At 38.4% G+C, this 22,753-nt stretch overlaps 2 protein-coding genes across 2 annotated transcripts in view; both read right to left on the bottom strand.

Annotated features, from left to right (window-relative positions):
- Positions 1-11,811: 11,811 nt before the first annotated feature.
- On the bottom strand, positions 11,812-14,319 carry LOC139942720 (uncharacterized). The gene is made up of 2 exons (XM_071939518.1): positions 14,221-14,319; positions 11,812-13,103 (listed from the first exon to the last, which is right to left on the bottom strand). The coding sequence occupies exons 1-2, from the start codon at positions 14,317-14,319 to the stop codon at positions 11,814-11,816; spliced, it is 1,389 nt and encodes a 462-aa protein (XP_071795619.1). The 3' UTR covers positions 11,812-11,813.
- The window catches only part of LOC139943183 (uncharacterized), a 30,293-nt gene continuing 20,942 nt past the window's right edge, over positions 13,403-22,753 (bottom strand). The window contains exon 3 of the mRNA XM_071939998.1: positions 13,403-21,401. Coding sequence (XP_071796099.1) covers positions 19,154-21,391 — 2,238 coding nt within the window. The 5' untranslated portion in view covers positions 21,392-21,401 and the 3' untranslated portion in view covers positions 13,403-19,153. The remainder of the gene's footprint in view (positions 21,402-22,753) is intronic.

The following is a 22,753-nucleotide window of genomic DNA, read 5'->3' as shown; positions in this document are numbered from 1 at the left end:
TAACCTCATGTCATCTGTTGTAATGAACGAGCGAGCAATCGGTACTTCCAAAAGGCCTACTTTATTTAAGATACTCTTTTTTTATTAAATTGTACAATAAAAAACCTACACAGCTTGCCGTATTTTCATGCTGCATTTTTTCATGGAGTATGTCAGTCCTTTCCATGTTTGCCATTGAATTCCTTTTAGTCCTATCACATCTCCGTATGTATAGTATTTTCCGTTCAGATGAGCCTCATGGCAAAAATCAAACCACCAGGCACCTTCCTCGCTCACGGCACAATTGTTAAATTTTCCTGCATCATTGTCCTGATCTTTTGTTGAGAATGGACGCCCATTGTGCCGAGCTGTCAATGAATCACCTGCTGTACTCTGAGCATCATATGACCCAACCCGGAGAGTGTAATCGACACCTTCAACTGCAAACTCACCATAAGAGGCCCAAGCGGTGTTGGAACCCCAATCTTCCATATCTACCCTGAGTTCCCATTGACCCGATGCAGTAAGGTCACGCAATTCATCATTCCCCAACCAGAACTCAGCCTGCCGATCACCGAACCCTGATTGGTATTCAGCCCAGGTACGGTGAAAGTCAACGGTGCCATCTATTCTCCTCTGGATGACGGTCCAGCCTCCCCCATCTGTATCTGTGTCCCCGTTTTCCTGCATCCCATCAGTCAGACTTGTAGGAAAGCTGCAATTGCCACGGTAACCAGCTTGATACATCTCCATACAACTGCTGTTACTTTTACTGCTGGGTGCTGACAACGAAGTGTTGTTCACATTGTCATCATAGTACACACTTCCTAGCATTGTCACAAAGTCATCTCGGCTCTGAGCTCTGGTGGCATTATTCATCACACATATATGTTTTGTGATGTGATAGTTGAATGAGGCACATTTTGGGTTAATAAAGCAGTCTCGCCCACATATCACGGGTGTGGATACTGTCTTCCAGTGAAATACGTTATTCAGTAACGCACGGTTTTCAGCCAAGTAGAACGTTTCCACGAACCGTTGTTGATTTGCACACTGGCAAATTTGTACCAGCACAATCACAAACAACATTGCGATGATAACTTCCATGATGAATGTTGGGAAATTTTACTTTTCAAATTGCAACAAAGAACAAAATGTGTGCTATTAACTCACGGTTGAAAACTGTCGTGATACTAACAATTTGTCTTCGACACAGAGGGATCAAATGAACCAAGACTGTTGGTGCTACCAATTTTAATGCAGTAAGCTCTACCCTTTGACGTCACTGTTTCCAAAGCAATGAAAGAGAGAGGGAGGGCGAGAAGGAAAACCAAAAAGATAAACCACAGCTCCAACGAGGGCGGGTTTGATTGGCAACCTTGACAGTAACGATTATTTGATAGAGGCATTTTTGTTCGTAATTCATGTCCATGCATAGGCAGTGTATTCGCTATCATGATTGCCCTGACCGTCAAGCTGAGATGGTCGTGTGGATATCACAATCAATACTTAAAGATTATAACAAACAAGTGAGCGTTGTGCGACTTCAGTGTACACGTAAAAGCAACCTTTTGGTTAGACTGGGCCCCTGTATTTATCCGCAAGGATAAAGACAGGTACCAGCTATTCAGATCCAGTGATTCCATTGGGTATATTGATACCGTTGAATAAATGCATTGACTGAAAGCTACCGTAGCTGAGTTTATTTTGATTGGTCTGACTCACATCGGTTGGCCAATCAAAACACAGATATGGAAAGCTTACTTTCGGTCGTCCGCACTTCTGTGTCCACGTGTGTGGTAATACAGTACATGCATGGTGGATACGGTACTTGCTTGGTATCGTTGGTGTATAATTCGTGTGCATCTCTTTGAGAGGTCAAAGGTCAAACCACACGCCGGTTTTTTTGCCGGTCTCTGGCGTTATTCACGAGCCTCGAAGAATGACGTCAGACGTTCAGGCTACCTTTATGGCCAGATCTTCAAGTTGATTTTATTGTGTTTTTTTTTTTTTTAATAACACGTAAGCACATTCTTGGCACAAAGGTCTCGAATACGGTCCAGCCTCCTACATCTATCCAAATGGCCCACACTAACATGTAACCCACAAGCCAGACTGACATATTATTTAACTTTAACTTTATTTGTCGGTAATTTTGGCCGCCACTCGGATAATATCAAGTTCATCGAATTTTTGTTTTCAACTGTTAACGTCTAAATTTTGTTTAAGGACCCAATAATGCACCCGTAAAACATAGTTGTGGGTTAGCCATGACATTATTTTTTGTAAAAAAAAACTAAAAAAAAAAAACGCACCGATATGCCCAACCGTTATTCACTATGTGCTTGGCCGGTTTTAAACACTCTGTTCAACACCGGTTGCACTCTGGATGCGATAATTATCCGAGCCGGAGGCGAGGCCAATATGTTATGTTTGTTTTAGTGATTTATTTCAACAAATTTAATACCCCTCCAGCTATGAAATTGTAAGGCCTTCTGGTAAAAACTCCTTATAAGGATATTGGTACGTGCGCGTCGCACGTATCGCGTGATGTGGCCCATGTGTTCCAGCCGTTGCTCTCGACCAATATGAATGAATAAACTGTCTTATAAGCAAGCTCGCGTGTCACGCCTATGTTTAAACACTTCTGGCTGTGGTTATATCGTCCGTTTAAACACCCCCGCGTGATGGCCTCCCAACCAATCAAAATGGAGAAATTGTCCCCGGTGATTATTACTACCGCTATTATAACAATTCCCACCCGGTACGTTTTTCTAGACCGGTTTCGTGTCCGGTCTGGAGCTGTTAGTATAACGTTTTCGCAGCGATTGTGAGTAAAAACTCACTGACCCATCTCCCTGACCATACTTTACATGAGTATAGTGGGCGAGTGTTGTTGGATTACCGACTACAGGGATTATTCCCAGCTTAGGCCCGGTCACACAGGCCCCGATAACGAGAACGAAAACGATAACGATAAAAATGCACGCTCGCGATTGGTTGAATTGCTCCACTCAGAATACGTCCACGCTCATTCAACCAATCGAGGGCGTGCATTTTTATCGTTATCGTTTTTGTTCTCGTTATCGGGGCCTGTGTGATTATCGGGGCCTGTGTGACCGCGCCTTTAAAGCCCGGTCACACAGGCCCCGATAACGAGAACGAAAACGATAAGGATACAAATGCACGACCTCGTTGTGTCTGTTGTTTGGTTTCAAAAGGGGAGCCATGGTTGTGGACTCGACACAAATGACCCAAAGTGGAACAGCTTGAAGCTGGGCCAGTACACCCGGTTGCTCTCTGATAATTTTAAGACACAGGCGGGTACCAGGGGCGTTTTTTGTTTTTTTTTACCGAGGATTAACATTATCATGTCTCGGGTCCCCGTACATACATCAATATTAGGGAAGGGACAACAATCGAGACCCGAACCGAAAGCTTGGAGACAAATTACATCAAAATCTGTGGTGGGTTTTGATTGGCTGTGCTGTTTTTAACAACATCGATCAGTTACGACTACAATAACTTTATATTAAGTCTCATAACACTGGCGCCTAACTTGGCAGTAACGATTATATAATATAGGTTCGTTAGTTTGTCTCCATATTGTCCGTTCTAAGGCAGGGTCTTTGAAGTCATAATGGCTAGTCCTTCAGATTGGGATGGTGGTGTGAACCGTACAATCAATACTCACAGTATAATACTTAACATGTAAGCTCTATGCGACTTCAATGAGGGCACTGATTTGGCAATTAAATACATCCATGATAATTCCGAAGACCTAAACATTATTGGCAGCGCTAATGGGGAGAGGCATTTTAATCGCATTGGTACTGCCAGACCTTCTACCTCAGAAGGCCGTCTTGACTGTTTAATTTATGCCTACCTTATACTATACGTTTTCTCGGTCAAATTCGGCAAATGCGCAGCCAATTTAATTTGCATGCGTTCGAATTAAAGCTATTTTGCCTCTACGGTTTTTACTGCGTTTCAAATTCAGAATTCGGTCATTCAATTTTGTTTTGAGGCCTTCAAGTTCCGAGCACACTCATTCTTTTTCATGACACACAATCATCATTCAATTTTAGCAAAGCTGTTTCTACTAGAGATTTTGCTGATTTAATCATTTTCAATTTCGTAAAGAGACAATCAATTTCGCTCACCGAGGATTCAAATAAGTACGACTTATGACATACGAACAAACCTGATAAACTGTATAAGGCAAACCGTTTCGTACCTTCACTTTTAAATCGAGCGAACCTTATTTGCTTTGTTTCCAGTATAGGGCCCAATAAGGGTTGATTTCTTCTTTATTTTTTTCGGGAGACCTTTAATGGTTAACTGACCAAGGCCTGACATTTGAAAGTGTTTGAATGTAGTTGTTTTTTGTTTGTTTTTTAATGTTTTTCCAGTTGTTGTTTTTTTTTGTAAATATTCACCAACCATCTGTTGGCGGGCCAGACATCTTAGCATATTATGTTCAAGAGTGCCAACAGATTAACCGCATGCATTTAACATTCGTATAAGGAAACAACAAGTTAACCAAGCGTTATATTATGCAGTTCGTGAATTCAGAGCGGACCGGTGCTTGCGTAAAGAGCCTTTTACAAGGCTACCTCTGAACAGAAACACATGTTGTTTACAATCACAAAAGGCATGGACCAAAGCAATTTAAGCTCCACGGTCAATGAAATCTTTCCTAAGGGAGATTTAATGAGATTGTCATTTGAGTTGATCAATACGGACGCCTTGGGGAGTAAAGTAATTATCACATCGATTAGTTGGCGTTATAAACTAGGAAGAGTGAAGGCCTGCACTAATTGTCGCGCAATTGCCGTGTAGAGCTTGAATTAATTGGAAATTGATGAGTTCCACAAAAGGCTGCTGTTTACGGCAACTTTTTGACTTGTACACTGGCGTACAGCACGACAGGCTTTCTTAATACACGGTAGTTGCATGGGTGTGAACGACATCGCACTCTTGCTGCGTCGTATCGAAGTTCAAAAAAGAATAAAAACAAAATCAAAACAAATCATTCATCATTAATCTCCATTAATCTCCCTGTTAAAGAATGTGGGTACTTTTTTTTTCAAAAAGTCAACAGATTTACATTAATGGAACACTTTGCCTTTGATCGGTCGAGTTGGTCTTTGAAAGCGTTTGTAACCGTTTGTTATGAAATGCATATGATTACAAAGATATTTCAAAAGTAGAATATAATGATCCACACAAGTATCTTTCGAAATTGCGTGGTTTTCCTTTTACCTCGTCGACAAACACGGTCGGCCATGTTATGGTAGTCAAATTTTTGACTCCCATAAATGGCCGACCGTGTGAGTTCGCAAAGTAAAAGGAAAACCACGCAATTTCGAGGCAAATGTGTGTGGATCATCGTATTCTACTTTTAAAACATCTTTCTAACCATATGCATTTTGTAACAAGCGGTTGTAAACGCTTTTCAAAGACCAACTCGTCCGATCTAAGGCAACGTGTTCCTTTAACCTTACAAGGTTTGAAGATAATGATTTTTGAAAGCTTCCCTTCAAATATTACTAACAGAGGTTCTGTAGTTTTTGAGAAATGGGTAAAACAAGTCACAAAGTAATTGTCGTCTCAAGTGAGACGAAAATTATTCTAGCATGTAAAATCCCCGTAACCAGTTATGGTATTATACCAAATCCAAAGCACAACTGGTTAATACGATTTTACATGCTTAACTTGTTTACCTCTTTTGTGACGTCAATCGAGGCAGACTTTGCCTCGGTCGAACATCGAACACACGTACGTGCAAGTACATTCAAGTCCTAGTCGTGAGTACGTACAGTACGAAACCAAAAAATAATATTGTATTTTTCCGACAATGTCGACCAGGTGTACTGCTGCTGGATGCAGCAAAACAACTAAAGATGGGGTCAGTTTGCAAGTCTTTTCCAGCACTGTGGCAGCCAACACTTCGAGCCGTCGTGCTTCGAGAATCCGGAATACACTACACATTTTGACATGAATAGAAAATCCCATCCCAACAATTTTTCCAGCTAGTGGGGAAGTCGAAGAAGCTTGCGCCAAGCGTCACTATATTGTGTTGGCACTGCATGCAATGTATCGCGCCTCGATTGACTTCACGAACAGCGCGCTCTCGGGTCGGGCTTGTTTTCAAATTTGTAAATAACATGGAAACAAATTGTTGTTAACCTAAGTTAATTGTTTATTCATATTCCACTCTTCAAAACACATATTTTAGTGACAAAAGTTTTATTTTGACAAAATACCACTTCCAGGTGACTTTAAGGAATTTTTTTTAACACACCTCACAATGTCCACAGATTTACATCAAGCTTAAAGGCAGTGAACACTATTGGTAATTTTCAAAGACTAGCCTTCACAGTTAGTGTATCTCAACATATGCACAAAATATCAAACCTGTGAAAATTTGAGCTCAATCGGTCATCGAACTTGCGAGATAATATGAAAGAAAAAACACCCATGTCACACGAAGTTGTGTGCGTTTAGATGGTTGATTTCGAGAGACCTCAAGTTCTTAATCTGAGGTCTCGAAATCAAATTCGTGGAAAATTACTTCTTTCTCGAAAACTATGGCACTTCAGAGGGAGCCGTTTCTCGAAATGTTTTATACTATCAACAGCTCCCAATTACTCGTTACCAAGTTAGGTTTAATGCTAGTAATTATTTTGTTTGTTTGTTTGTTTGTTTGTTTGTTTGTTTGTTTGCTTGCTTGCTTGCTTGCTTGCTTGCTTGCTCGCTCGCTCGCTCGCCCGCCCGCCCGCCCGCCCGCCCGCCCGCCCGCCCGCCCGCCCGCCCGCCCGCCCGCCCGCCCGCCCGCCCGCCCGTTTGTTTGTTTGTTTGTTTGTTTGTTTGTTTGTTTGTTTGTTTGTTTGTTTGTTTGTTTGTTTGTTTGTTTGTTTGTTTGTTTGTTTGTTTGTTTGTTTGTTTGTTTGTTTGTTTGTTTGTTTGTTTGTTTGTTTGTTTGTTTGTTTGTTTGTTTGTTTGTTTGTGTGTTTGTTTGTTTGTTTGTTTGTTTGTTTGTTTGTTTGTTTGTTTGTTTGTTTGTTTGTTTGTTTGTTTGTTTGTTTGTTTGTTTGTTTGTTTGTTTGTTTGTTTGTTTGTTTGTTTGTTTGTTTGTTTGTTTGTTTGATTGTTTGATTGATTGATTGATTGATTGATTGATTGATTGATTGATTGATTGATTGATTGATTGATTGATTGATTGATTGATTGATTGATTGATTGATTGATTGATTGATTGATTGATTGATTGATTGATTGATTGATTGATTGATTGATTGATTGATTGATTGATTGATTGATTGATTGATTGATTGATTGATTGATTGATTGATTGATTGATTGATTGATTGATTGATTGATTGATTGATTGATTGATTGATTGATTGATTGATTGATTGATTGATTGATTGATTGATTGATTGATTGATTGATTGATTGATTGATTGATTGATTGATTGATTGATTGATTGATTGATTGATTGATTGATTGATTGATTGATTGATTGATTGATTGATTGATTGATTGATTGATTGATTGATTGATTGATTGATTGATTGATTGATTGATTGATTGATTGATTGATTGATTGATTGATTGATTGATTGATTGATTGATTGATTGATTGATTGATTGATTGATTGATTGATTTATTTATTTATTTATTTATTTATTTATTTATTTATTTTTTTTCTCTTGATGTGGAGTTATATTACTCCGTTTATTCAACATTCATCAGCAAAGGCATACATCAAATAAACACACTATCAAAAGACACTCCATTAAATACTTCTATTATATAACAGGCACAGTAAGTAACAGAAGCTCAGAAAATAACAATAATAATAACAATAAACAAAATAATTAAATAGTTAAATGAATACCTCTATTATATATACAAATATCTACAATTTAGCGTGACTCGGGAATCACGTGGTTCGGGAAAAAACAATACTGACAACAACAAAAACAAAAATTAGAAAAACATGATACATATGGGGACAAAGGAAAATAACTTGGCCCTTGATAAAACAGGCAATTAGTAATTAAAACTGACTTCGTCCTTAGTGGTGAAACACAAAGCATTGTTCCTCGTATAGCAATTTTCGAATGGTTCTGGTTTTAACCTGTTCTTTTCCATTCGAAGAAAATATTTCAAAGACTGTGAGATGATGTCGATTTCTGCTGGTCTTGAATAACTATTAAACACCTTTTTGCATCGAATATTCCAGATCAGCCTAAGCAATTTAGCAACAACGATGGCCTGAACCGGTTTTAGAGCATATCCAAGAATTCTGTTAGAGTCGTTTAAATAAAAATGTTTGTTACCTGTATATTTGCTAAGCAATCTTTCTACAAAAATCCAAGCATCCAATGTGTGTGAACAGTAAATGAAAATATGCTCATGAGTTTCTCTTTCTACATTACATAGCGGACACGATTCTTCTCTAACAATACCAATTTTAAGCAAAACATCTTTAGTAGGTAAAATTCTGTGTCTAAGTTTGTACATGAATTGTTTATCATCAGGATCCATTAAGTAGTTCTTAAAATCGCTGATCCATATCGCAGACCAATCAAGATCTTGACTAATACTGAATAGATTTTGCCAAATTGGTTGAACTCTAGGAACGACACTTTTTTTCCTAATCAGGTTGCCGTAGTTGGTCTTGGCTTTAGTTAAATACATCGGAGCAGACTCCTCTCCGTTATAATCTTTGATGACTAACCAATTACATAAAGGAGTAGCTGGACCTTCTTTTTTTTCTTCAACTAGGTTATAATCCACATGATGCTTAAGGCGACCTAGCATTCTACCGGCATTAATATTACGTAATGCACACATTTCAGCAATTTCTTTAAAAGAGATCAGTTTACCCTGTTTCACAATATGTTTTATCCTGTTAATACCAAAAGATTTAAGCAAGGTACTACCAAAAGTGACGTTGTCCTTGGTGACGCTAACATTATTCCACAAAGGCATTTCTCTTGTTTCTAAGACACTAGAATGTTTACAATCCATAATACCTCCTGCTTTATCAAAGGCATTGATCACATCAATATAAAAGGACGTGGTTTTCAAAGCTTTTTTCTGATTGGCAAATACATACCATCCCAAGTGATCATTGGCGCTAGCTTTATTAATCCAATAGTCAAAAAAATATTTCCATTTCCCTTGAGATAAGGGGTAGCGAGCTTGCCAGTTTAATTTGAGGCTCATTAATTTGCAGTTAATGTCAACAAGACCCATTCCACCCGAGTCTTTTGGACCAATGATGGTAGCCCTCTTAATTTTTTCGATTTTACCATCCCAGAAGAAATTCCAGATCATACTATTCATCTTTTTCACGGTTTCCTCGGGACAGGTTAACACGCTGCCAAGGTAATTAATACATGGCCCAATCAAAATATTTACAATAAAAGACTTGCCATGATAGGTGAGATTACGTTTAGACCATTTATCTAAAGTACTACGGATTTTTGTAATTCTCGGACCCCAGTTGTCATTTGGTACGACATCATTCCCAAATATGATCCCAAGGATTTTAAGTTTATCACACCATTGGAAGTTACAAGGTTTGTCGACTCTACCCGTCCACTTCCCAAGCCACATGCCTTTGGACTTTTCTACATTGAGTTTAGACCCGCTTCCCTTACAATAGGTACTAAGTATGTTATCAATAGTAACGAACTCCTTGTTGTCACCAACAAAGAAAGTGATGTCATCAGCGTGTTGAATTAATCTAATACTACTTTCACCTCCAGGCGTAACAATGCCTTTTAAATCACAATCAGTTCTAGCCAAACTCGCTAACCCTTCCGCACAGATAGAATAAAGGAGAGGGGATAAAGGACATCCTTGCCTAATCCCTCGAGAAACCTTAACTGGTGAACCAATAAAATTATTTACAATAATTTTACAATTGGGATTGCTGTACAATAATTTAATCCATTTAATTAAATTCGAAGGAATTCCCATTTTTGTCAAAACAGTGAACAAATATTTCCAGCTAATTCTGTCAAACGCCTTCTCTTGATCTATACTTATGAGAGCAGCCTCCGAATTATCTAATTCTACATAGTCAATGGTATCACGCAGAACCATAAGATTATCATGAATATTTCTTCCTACAACTCCACAAGTTTGTTCTTCACCTACAAGAAGGGGCATAATAAGCTTCATTCTATTAGTGATGACCTTGGATAGGATCTTATAATCGACAGTGAGCAAGCTGATAGGACGCCAATTTTTTAAATCAGTTCTTTCACCTCTGTTTTTATAAATAAGTCTAATTAACGCAGAGTTCATTGATCTACATAAAATACCATTCTTGAAACAGCAATTATAGACTTTTAAGACATCAGAAGCGATTGTGTTCCAAAATGTCTGATAAAACTCAACCGTAAGCCCGTCTGAGCCAGGAGACTTATTTTTGTTCATTTGAAATAGCGCTAACTTGACTTCATCAGCCGTAATTGCTTTTTCAAGATTACAATGAATATCATGAGGAATTTGTTTTCTACTTATTTTAGAGATAATATCATTTAAATGATCATCAGAGATGTCTTCCTCTTTATACAAGTCAGAGTAAAAATCATTAGCATGATCAAGCATAGAGTGAGGTTGATCGATAAATTTCCCTTCGGCATTAACCAACCTATCAATTTTACTATTCTGGACTTGCTGTTTTTCAAGATTCAGAAAGAATTTAGAGGCTTTTTCACCTTCCTCTTTAATGGTATTCCGAACTCTAATTTTAGCCTTGGACCATTCTTCAATTTCGTAGGTTTTTATTTGAGCTTCAATGTCTTTAATGGCATCAGCACTGGAGTCTGGATTCTCCAAGAGCCTGTTTTTGAAGGTGCGCTTTTTCTTTGCCGTAATCTTGGAGAATTTCTTTTATTCTGAATTTACCACTTTCCCACCAATCCAACAGAGACTTGTAGTTGTATTTTTGAGAAGTCCAGAATTGTAAAAAGGTTTCTATACGATATTTACAATCATTGTCATTTAAAAGACTATTATTACATATCCACCTTCCTTGGCCATGCACATTACCGGGATCATGTAATTTCATACAAACTATAGAGTGATCAGAATTACCATGTGGATTAACACGCACGTCTAAAACATTACTCAGAAGATTGGACGATAAAAACAAATAGTCAATTCTAGTCGACTGCTTACTAGCTTTGTGGTAATGTGTGTATCCTGCTTTATCAGGATGAATAGTGCGCCAGACGTCACATAAATCTTTCTCGTTAATGACATTTTTAAGAATAGTTTTACTGCCGTCTTTGATTTTTACATTATCAATATTACAATTGAAATCTCCACCAATAATAGAAGAATCGCTAATTATCCAATCAGACATGTCATCAAAAAAATAAGCCCTATCGTAAGAATTGTTTGGAGCATAAACAGAGGCAACTGGAATGTCAAGATTGTTCCATTTAGTTTGACCCTTTATCCATCTCCCTTCCTTATCCCTAGAAATATTATCAATGCAGAGACCAGATTTTTCTGTTGTGAGAATAGCAACCCCCCTGGATTGGCGATTGCAATGACTAAAATGCATATTTCCTTGCCACTCTTTACTCCAAACGGGTTCGTCATTTTCTTCACTGTGAGTTTCTTGAAGAAAAATTAGGCTAAACTTGTTACGACATAAAAATTCAAAGATCACATTACGTTTTAGGTTATTCCTCAAGCCATTAACATTTATGGAGGCAATAGACAATATGAACATACCAATGATGATGTTGTACATTAATGTCTTCATCTCACCAGCCATAATGAAGGTAAAAGTTACTTTGGCTTCCCTCTTCCTCTCCCTTTCTGGCTTTGTTGAACTCGTTGTTTGGGTTGGCTTTCGTTGTTCTTACTAGGCTTGTTGGTAGTTGGGTAGCTTGATGGACCCGGTTGATCAGTGTCACTGGTTTTACTTGTTGTTTGTTGAGAGTTATTCGTTGTTGATTTCCTTTCCCATGATGTTCGCTTTTTCCTTCGTCGACGGACTCCCCCGCGTGTGTAGAGAGTGAATTCTCCGCCTAGATCTTCTGGGTCTTCACTGTGATAATCTGGATCAACGAGTCTTCCACTATCCTCGTCGATCGATCCTTCCGAATATGTATCGTCGGGTCTTTCATCCGTATGTTCCTGGTCGTGCATGTTCTCTGGTGTCTCATCAACTGGGTTTTCGGCTGCCAAAGTTTCCATATCTGTTGGTGTTGACTCATCACGAGCTACTTTAGATGATGCTGTTGAAGCTTCAGTGGATTTCCTTTTCCGCGACAACTTTCTAACTGCTTGGCTGTTCATGGCTTCGTCCCAAAATCCTTGTGGTTTTGTAGGAGTTTTCTTGCTGGTTGTTCCTGCAACTACTTCTTTGAATGATAGCTTAGGTTTAGAGGCGGCTTCTTTTGGTGGGTGCTGTTCTGTGTTCTCTGTTTGATCCATACCTTTCTTTGCTTTGGAGCTGTGTGTTTCATCTTCAGCTGGCGGTTCTGTGTTTTGGGGCTCATTATCTTCTTTCTCTCCAGTAGTGTCCTCTTCATTTTCTTTATGTTCATTTGCCGGATTGTCGTCACGGATTTCATCTTGTTCGCTGTTGTCGTATTTGTCGTGCCAAGCCGCCCTATGGTCGTAGCTTCCACATACAAAGCATCGGTTTCTTGCCGGACAGTCTCTCGCTAGATGGCCTGTTTCTTCACAGATTTTGCAGGTTTTCTGTTGCCCCCTGTATCGAACTGGCAAAGTAAAGCCGCTGAATTTGAGAAAACTCGGTATTGGTTTCTTGAGGCTCTTGACGAGACAGCTTCTCACACCGGTTTCAATGTTGTCGTCAAAACCGTGATATTGACGTCGGATGTTGGCGACAGTTCCATACCGAGACAGGAGCGATGTAATGGCATTGTCCGGAATTTCGTATGGTGCCTTGATGTACGCGATCACAGAGTTGCGAATGTTAGCTATTTCACACTGGACGAGGGCATTATGTAATAGCAGGCCTTGCGATGCTATAGTCTCACAATCCTGCTCATTGTCAAAAGGCCCTAAAAGGTTGGTTTCAATCTCTCTTACCTCAATGAAAGTGTTCTATGTACAACTTGAGAGACACTTGCTAGTAGAAAAGGCTTCCACAAAAACGCAGAAGGTGAAATTTCTGTCAATTTCCTGGAGCTCGATGTAGCTATGTCACACGTCCTCAATAAAATTTATTTATTTATTTATTTATTTATTTATTTATTTATTTATTTATTTATTTATTTATTTATTTATTTATTTATTTATTTATTTATTTATTTATTTATTTATTTATTTATTTATTTATTTATTTATTTATTTATTTTTTTTTTTTTTGGGGGGGGGCAGATTTAATGAGATTGTAAATTTAGTTGATCAATACAGTCTACTGAGGAGTGAAGTGTATTATCAATTGATTTTTCGGGCGTAAATAATAAAGGAAGACTGGAGGCCTGCGCTATTCGTTGCGCTATTGAACGGCCGAGCTTAAATAATAAGAAAATGATTAATTTACTACTCCATGGCGTCAATTGATTGAGTTGGTCTTGTTTTGTCCACACTACAGCGTATTTTACTCTCTTGTGCTCAAGTGTTGTACAAACTGCTTCATTTACTTAGGGACCTTGTCAAAACTCATCCTGGACAGCCATCGGACGGCGCCCGTCCAGGACCAGGTTTCTCGTCCCATGTTGAATTCCCTAGTAGTGATTACTATTTCGGATGGGCTATATGACGAGCTCACAGTGTCTGGCCTTCACCATATATCATTTGTGTACAAAAACCAAAGTGTCTAAGATTTCTATGTACTGGAACAACAGGGGTTCTATGGCCAATCCGACAAAAAAATTGACATCGGATGAGCTTCGTCCGGTGGTCTGTCCAGGATGAGTTTTGAAAAGACCCCTTATTTGATCTACAACAAAACAAGATCGACGAGAACTTCCTGAGCAAACATTTTCAATTACTGCATACATAGTTTGAATATACTGCCACAATTCATGTTTTCCAGTTTTGCTTGCGAAATATCGTGGGGCAAACACCACTCATAACTGATGAGGTCGTCTGTGCATTTTGGTTCGCGAAAACTTTTAGAGACAACAGTTATGTACACGCAAACAATCGTTGTTACTTAATTATTCTTGCGAATTGACTGGTTTATTGACGACTGAATTTACTGAGGTAAACTTACATAAAGAAGATAAATATACGTTGGGTGAACTACTTCAGCTACGCCAGTGTTGCAGGACATTATGATTGCGCCCTCGTTTGTTTCATATTCCAAACTCATGTTAAATCCTCATATTATGTGGGACAGAATCTACAGAACAAGATTCCCTAAAACACTGGCTTCGACTGGAGATATATCAGATTCAACAATAGCTTTAATTTTCTATTTAATTATTGTATTTTTCAGATTTTTTGTTTTATGTATATCTAATATATGTTGTATCATCGTCGTCATCATCATCATCATCATCATCATCATCATCATCATCATCATCATCATCATCATCTTCATCATCATCACCATCATCATTATCATCATCATCATCATCATCTTCATCATCATCATCATCGTCATCATCATCATCATCATCATCATCATCATCATCATTAGCCACAATAGGGCGACACTTTATGCGTATAATTGTATGCTATATTAGGGCGACATTAAATAATTGGGCGACACCTAACTGTCGCCCTATTATATTCATTATGCCTATCCTTCAAAACAATTTTCTCAATGTACACAACTGACCAATTAAAAGATAGAGGGACATCTTTTAAGTTGAAATAAAACACTTTTTGGGATTTTGATGAGTTAGATAGACGGCGGTGGGAATGCAAATTCCGCGCTGTTATTATTTCATGTGATACAAAAGTGCTGCAATAAGGCGACACCATGTTTTATGGGATAACTCAGAAAAAAAAGAATTATCATTTCAAGATCTCTTTTGTTTGAAGAAATGTAAACCTTTTGAAACAAAAGTACTATATGCCATCATGTAGGTTTCAGTGATTCACATGACAAAGAACTACTGTCGCCCTATTATGGTGTTTTACATGACAAATAATAACTGTCGCCTTATTGTGGCGTTTTACAAAGCAACTAATAACAATCACCTACCTGTTCATTAGGTATGAACATAATGATATAGCGGTGTTTGACCCCCTTCTCTTCTACGTAAATGAAACCCCACTTCAGCCTCCAGTGACTAATTGTTCTTGAATATTCACGTACGCCATAAAACAAAGCTAGAACAGGGCGACAAATACTAGTGTCGCCCAATTGCAGCACAAGTTGTATAACAAATAATTGGGCGACCTCCAAAAAGTTGTTTCCCAAATCAATGATTTATTAAATCATTAATTTCATAAAAACATGTCTATAAAGCATTTGTTTTTTCATATACACAACTATCGCCCTATTAGAGCATTTTTGATGATGTCGCCCTATTACAGCTCTGAATAAAGCTCTAAGACTCCGTTTATTCATCACCAGTGTAAACAAAATGGAACATTAACACATTTACTGTTAGATCAATACATTAAGTACATTGATGATACAATAGGGTAATTAATAGACAATGAACAAAAGTGATATTACATATCAAACAACAAGACAACAAAATATCATAAAAGCAAATTTATGCAAGGAAACGTTAAACTTAAAACGAACGTAAAGGACAGTAACTGAAAAGATGAACAATTTCGATTTATATCAAAACGTCAATTTTGGAGTCTGGTCTTTATTGAGGACACACATGAATTTGTCTCCCTTAGTAAACATGATCTGAGGGCTTCTTTATCGATCTTGATAATATTATTCGTGAAAACTTCGTCCTCATTGAGGACTAGATTGCACCGGGTTCTCCAATTAATAACATTGTTTATTATGCTGACAATTATCTTAGATACAAATGACAAATTCATACAAACAAATCTAGTACAATCGCTTAGACAAAATAAACAGCAGCCAGTTTGTTTTTCTAAATAAAGATTATATGTACAACCAGGGTTAAACCATCTTGTTACAGTTTAAAAACAAATGTTCGACCATTTTGGTGTCGGACTTACAGAATTAACATTCTACTTTAGCTGTGATTTCCATTCGATTAAGTTTATCTCGGGTTGCAAAAATCATGTGATAAAGTCTGAAAAGAATGTCTTATTTGGCGTCCATAATATTGTTCATGTTTAGTTTGGTCCAAATAGCGGCCCAATCGTAACTATTGGTGCGACCTAAAAACCGAAACCCTCTTGTCTTGCTTGAGCTTTAGGGTTAACACAATCTTTGACCGTCAATTTGGTTTTTTTTTTTTTATATTTATATACTTGTTATTAGCGTTATTATTAATATTTTTTTTTTTTTTTCCTTTTTGGTATAATTTCCTTTGTATTTTTTTTTTTTTTTTTTTTTTTGGGGGGGGGGCGGGCTTGTGTCCGCCACTCATTGACGCTCAAGGCGCCTCGATATTTTTGTTTTCCCGTCAATTTATGTAGTTATGAACCAACTCATTTTACATAGCACAATATACTAATTTATTTACAAGGTGTTGCCGATTTCTAAAGAGCGATACCAAACCAAATCGTACACCAAATCTAAAAGCTAAATTGAAATTCTGCTTACAATATAAACTTGATAACAAAAACAGTTTGTGTCAACAATTTTTTTATGTTATCATTAACAGTGGAAAATTGAATTTCTAGTGATAATCTGACCCAATAAAGAAAGTATGCGAGTAAATTAACCGCAAGTCAATATGACTCACAACTATATAAGTCCTAAGTGGTGACGTCATGACGTCACCTAGACACAACACAAGTTTGTTGACGTTTACGTTCACGTGTTTGCTCGCAAAACGCGCAGTTAAAGCTCGCTTGTTCCATTGAGTAACGTACCGTTTAAAACTGACAAATGTCACGAACTAAAACGATCCTTATTTGGAAAAGGGCCAATAACTTCCAGCCAGTCGAAATCAAACATTTTCGTTGTCGGGACATTTTATAAATATACATACGATAGTATTCGACATCGGGCTAATTTAAACTCTTAACTATTTGTAACGCTATACTCTCAATAATATCCCATCAATTTATTGTTTTTCTTTACAAAAAGTTGCCTTTAAAAACAATAACCCGTTATAACCGGTCACTTGTTGGTGACTAAAATAGTGTTTTACGTTGACGTTTATTTTATAAAACAAAACTCCAAGGGAACACTTACGTTTGCTAATATTTCTGACAATCAATTTAATAAAAAAAAAAAAATGATTTAGAAGATTACAGTAGCTTTCATAGTGTTCAACACATTTAAGAGACATTTAAATTCGAAGTATTCTTGGTACGTACTAACTGATAAGATTTATGGCCCGAATCTCGATTTTTTGAAGTTTAACTCAGATCTTGTGTATTTGTTAGCCACATTTTCTTGTGGCAATGGGCCGGATTATCGGCGATGACTCAAAACCGCAACCATCTTTTGCCATGAAATTTTCAACAGGTTAGTGTTATTGTATACATTTTCATTTATACACAATTAAATTCAATCCAACGGTTTCAAATACCACAGGTTTTCTTTATCACAATGATCCAAACTGGTAGGCATATCTGGCTTTGCATGCAAATTACGGACTCTAACCCAGCTACTGCAAAAGCGAGCGCCCTCTGTTGATCTGGACTAAATTGCATAAACTGCTTTTGGAATGTCTTAGCTGAGCACAAGAACATTCAAAATATTTCGACAACGTTTTAAGCTTCGGCAGCGCCTAGACCCACCCACCCTCTGGGTTAGAGTTTATATTTTTAGTTAAAATAACTTGTATTAATGCATTTGTATTTATTAAGGGTAAACAGAACTTTAGCGAATAAATACAGAAGCTTTTGAATTATGTAAATTTTCTTTTACATACAGAATAATACAAATTTGACGGCGGAAACAAGACAAATACCACATTCGGCCAACAGCACTTAACCATGAACAGTAACTTGAACTATCTGATTAAACAATGTTAGAATCAACACCTCTCAAATTACTCCAATTAGTACATTGGAAATGCAGTTTACAAGTGTTTGATATTGTCAACGTGTATTACAAATTGAAGCTAAACATGTGTCGGTTAAGTATTTTAATTAGGTCTCACGGTGGCACCCGAGAGCTCTCGATGGTTTAGTTGGCACCTCTGAAATTAAAACTGTACGCAAACTCGTATTAATCTTTTATAGAACGACATCAGCCGTTCTTATCTGAATAATGATCAGATAAAAAGGTTACCTTAATGTTCAGCCTTAAAATACTAAAAGGGTAATGGTGAGTTGAAAAGCAGTAACTCATGAAGCAAGGTAATTTTTCAAGGTTATTATTAACCATTTAAAGTAGCAAAAAAACTTACCATACCAGACTATACCGCGCCAAGCCAAATCACGATGTAACATGCGTATTTTAAGACTTGTTTCCTGGTAACTTGTTCGTGAGCCGCATTCTTAACTCTTCTTTACAAAAGCTTTAAATGACACAAGTTAATTAAAGTTTAATAATTGTATTGAGGATTAAAACAACAACTTATCTGCTAACAACACAATGATGGTATACATTCGGTTGAGGTTAAACAAAAAAGGATAGCTTCATTTACATTAATCGACAATCAAAAATACATCCGTAATATTACAGCTCCAAACTTCAATTAAAGGCAGTGGACACTATTTATTTGTAATTACTCAAACAAATTATTTGCATAAAATCTTACTTGGTACCGAGTAATGGGGAGAGGTTGGTAGTATAACACATTGTGAGAAACGGCTCCCTCTGAAGTGGAGTACTTTTCGAGAAAGAAGTAAATTTCCACGGATTTCACTTCGAGACCTCAGATTTAGAGTTTAAAGGTCTCGAAATCAAGCATCTAAAAGCACACAACTTCGTGTGACAAGGTGTTTTTTTTTCTTTCATAGTTATATTGCAACTTCAACAACCAATTGAGCTCATTTTTTACAGGTTTGTTATGTTATGCATAATGTTGAGATACGTCAAATAATAGTGTCCAGTGTCTTTCAACTTTAAAAGTTGCAAATTTACATTGTCATCAATATTATTGTACATTTTACGACCATGACGTCATCGACACTTACACTCGATGCAATATCTTTACCGAGAGCAGAGCAGCCACGACGAGGTCACCGGTCGGAGTAAACGTCATGCCTAGAGGACAGTGCAAGCCACGAGCTACACAGCCGATGTGCTCACCTGATGCATCGTAATGATGTATCTCACAAATACCATCACCATCACCATCACCATCACCATCACCATCACCATCACCATCACCATCACCATCACCATCACCATCACCATCACCATCACCATCACCAACACCATCACCACCACCACCACCACCACCACCAACATCATCGCCATCGCCATCAACATCACCATCGCCATCACCATCACCATCACCATCAACATCGCCATCACCATCACCATCACCATCACCACCACCACCACCATCACCATCACCATCACCATCACCATCACCATCACCATCACCATCACCATCGACATCACCATCACCATTTTTGCGTACGATACACGCATATATATCTCCAGCATCATCACAACACACACCAGTAGAAAATATAGGTTTGCCGTCAAGGGAGGTGCTTATATTAAACACCTCGTTTCCCATGAAATCCACACAAACTAGTTTCGACTCGAGAAGGTTTGTAAAGATCAGTTGCTCCTTGCTGTTAACAGATATAAAGCTTGGATAGCCACTATCGCCACTATCATCATGATGTATTGCGGAAATGGTGGATCCATCCTTGTTATGAAGAGATATTACCTTTCTCCCAAAGTCATACACTGCAATACGATCTTTCTTGTCAACAGCAATACTAACGAGTAAACTCTCTGACTGCCCCTCGACTTCGTTCTGTGAGGGTCTGAACTTGCGAATATATCGTAGTTCTCTATCATAAACCTTTACATCCTCTCCGTCTGTAACCAGAAGCAGGTCATCAGATGTCACCGCAACACCGCCAGGGTCTTCTAGTTGTCCATCTTCTGTTCTACTTTGCACACCTTGAGATTTGTAACTACCATTCGATGTAAATGTGGTTAATATTTGCCGTTTCAAATCAGTAACGACGATATCATCGTTGCTTAAACAAGCAACGTCCCATGTAATCTTGAACTCCCCCTCACCTTCACCTTCTTTACCAAACTCTGTCTTCACCTCCCACTTCTCTTCCTCTAGTATTTCACCGATATCCGCATCAGTGACGGCATCATGACCTTTGAACCCGATGAATGACTTGCTATGCTGCACTGTTTGAAACTTGAGCTCATTGTGGAATGTCAAGTTGTGCATAACCTTTGGCTTGAGGTCCAGCAGCTCAAAGTAATCCGCATGTTGCATCAAGTCGTTGACTGAAGCTACGATCTGCTCTGCACGGCTCATCTTATCACTATTGCTGATCTGTATGCTGCCGAATTGCCCACCTCTCTCTATGCTGATTTGAGTGACTCTTTCTTGAAGGAGGCGAGATGCTTTTCTGATTTTCTCGACTTCCTCTTCCTCCTTAGCCACAATATCTCGAAGAGCCCGGTCGACCATGATCTGTAATCTATGCTGTGAGTGTTTGATAGAGTCGTCCACTTCTTGGAACTGCTTGCGACATTCATCAAACTTCATCAACGCCTCTTCAACAGCTTGACGATAAGATCGAATGGAGTCTTTGATTTCAGAAAGGTTGTGGTCTGACGATCGGTGATCGAGCACCGCACATTTAGGACACACGAGTAAATCACACGTTTCACAGTAAAAACAAAGTTCCTGGTCAGTGTGTATCCGGCATTTTGGAGAGCAAGTTTTTTTCTGGTTTCTGGATCCCTCATTTGACGACCCGGCTGCATTAACGACTCGATGATGCCTGTTCAATTTTATTTTGGCGTGGTATTCCAAACAAGTCTTGCAAAAATTAGCTTCACAGTCAACACACCGTGAGACGGCATCAAGACCTTCGTCGCATCGTTCGCAAATCGACACAAGAGGGTTAGGCCTAATGTCCCCTCCGGGACCATCCGGATTGATGACGTCATCAATAAGCGAGCTCAAGAGAAAGCAGTTGAGAAGAGCCGATGGTCCCTTATCTGGGATAGACGTTTCCTCTCTACACACCGGGCAAGTGATACAATCCGTCTTTGGATCTTGTTTGTTTACAAGTTCCTGAAGACATTTTAAGCAGAAGCTGTGCTGGCAGTCCAGGATTTTTGGATCGATGAACCGAGTCAAGCAGATTGGGCATTCGATGTGTACATGTCTAATCTTGCAAGTGGTCTCAGTGTGAAGTGCAGCTTCGGCCATCTTGGTGAGACTGAAAGTAAAACGAATGTAATTTTCAATAGTTCATACAATCAGCGATTTTAGCGGTTGTTCTAGCCCAACTGCCAAAATCTCAGGATTTATGGACTACTTCCTTCTCCCAAAAGTGACAGCGCAACCAACCTACGTCCGCGACACAGCGGACATATTGCGCAAACTAGACGGAATAACTTTCTTCCCGCCACAAGTTTTGATAACAAGCGTTGATGTTGTTTCCATGTATACAAACGTTCGCCAAACAGAGGCAATCGATAGCGTCTGTAATGCCCTAAACCGAAACCAAACCCCGTACTTAATCAAAAAACCACCCTTCAACTATATCCGTAGACTCTTGGAACTGATCATAGGAAGAAACTGCTTTCAATTCGGTAACAATTACTACCTACACAAAATCGGGTGTGCCATGGGCTCAACTGTCAGCCCATAAATTTGTGATATCACACTACACGATCTGGAAAAACAAATCCTTGAAAAAGCTGACCACATCCTCACTTGGTGGCGCTATAGAGATGACATACTTGTCCTCTACGATAGCACTCTTGAAAACTTCAAGAGCCTTATTCATACTATGAATCAAATACACCCAACCCTCAAATTTACATTCGAGGCATCCGATACTTCCATCAACTATATTGACTTAACAATCTTCAAAGGTACGAGATTCAATGAAACTGGTATTTTAGACACATAGGTCTATACCAAACCCACTGAAACCTACCAATACCTACACAAAACATCATCACACCCCCACATGTGTTCAAAGCATTCGTATACGGAGAAACACTTCGTTATGCTCGAAACACAAACAACAAAGATGATTTCTTACTCAAAGTCAACAATTTTTCCAAAAAATTAACCACAATAGGTTACAAAGCTTCGGAAATCGCCACAATCACTGGGAAAGTATCACACAATGAACGGTCAAACCTGATTCATCAACAACCAAATCAACAAAAACACAACCCACACATCACCCATGGTGATCTAAACCAAGCAATAAAAAAATACTGGTTTATGATACAACGCAACGAAATACTCTCGGGAATCTTTCCGGATCCCCCCTTCATTGCATACAGAAAAGAACAAAACATACGAGAAAAATTGATCAGAGCCAAATTAAACCAGAGTCCAACCGACTCAACTTCCCAACAGCTCAATCATACGTCACATAATTCAGGATTTATTGACGATCCCGATGACACGCTTGACATCTTAGTTTCTCTACTAGAGGAACAATTCACCAATGATCAGGAAATCACTCCCACAAATTCACAACCTTCACCCTGAACCTAACGGCAAACACAACCCATAACCTTTCTTTCTCTCTTGAGATTGGAGACCTAT

The sequence above is a fragment of the Asterias amurensis genome, chromosome 10 (genome assembly GCF_032118995.1).
Source record: "Asterias amurensis chromosome 10, ASM3211899v1".
In the NCBI taxonomy this organism is placed as follows: domain Eukaryota; kingdom Metazoa; phylum Echinodermata; class Asteroidea; order Forcipulatida; family Asteriidae; genus Asterias; species Asterias amurensis.
This window is presented reverse-complemented; position numbering and strand designations above follow the sequence as displayed.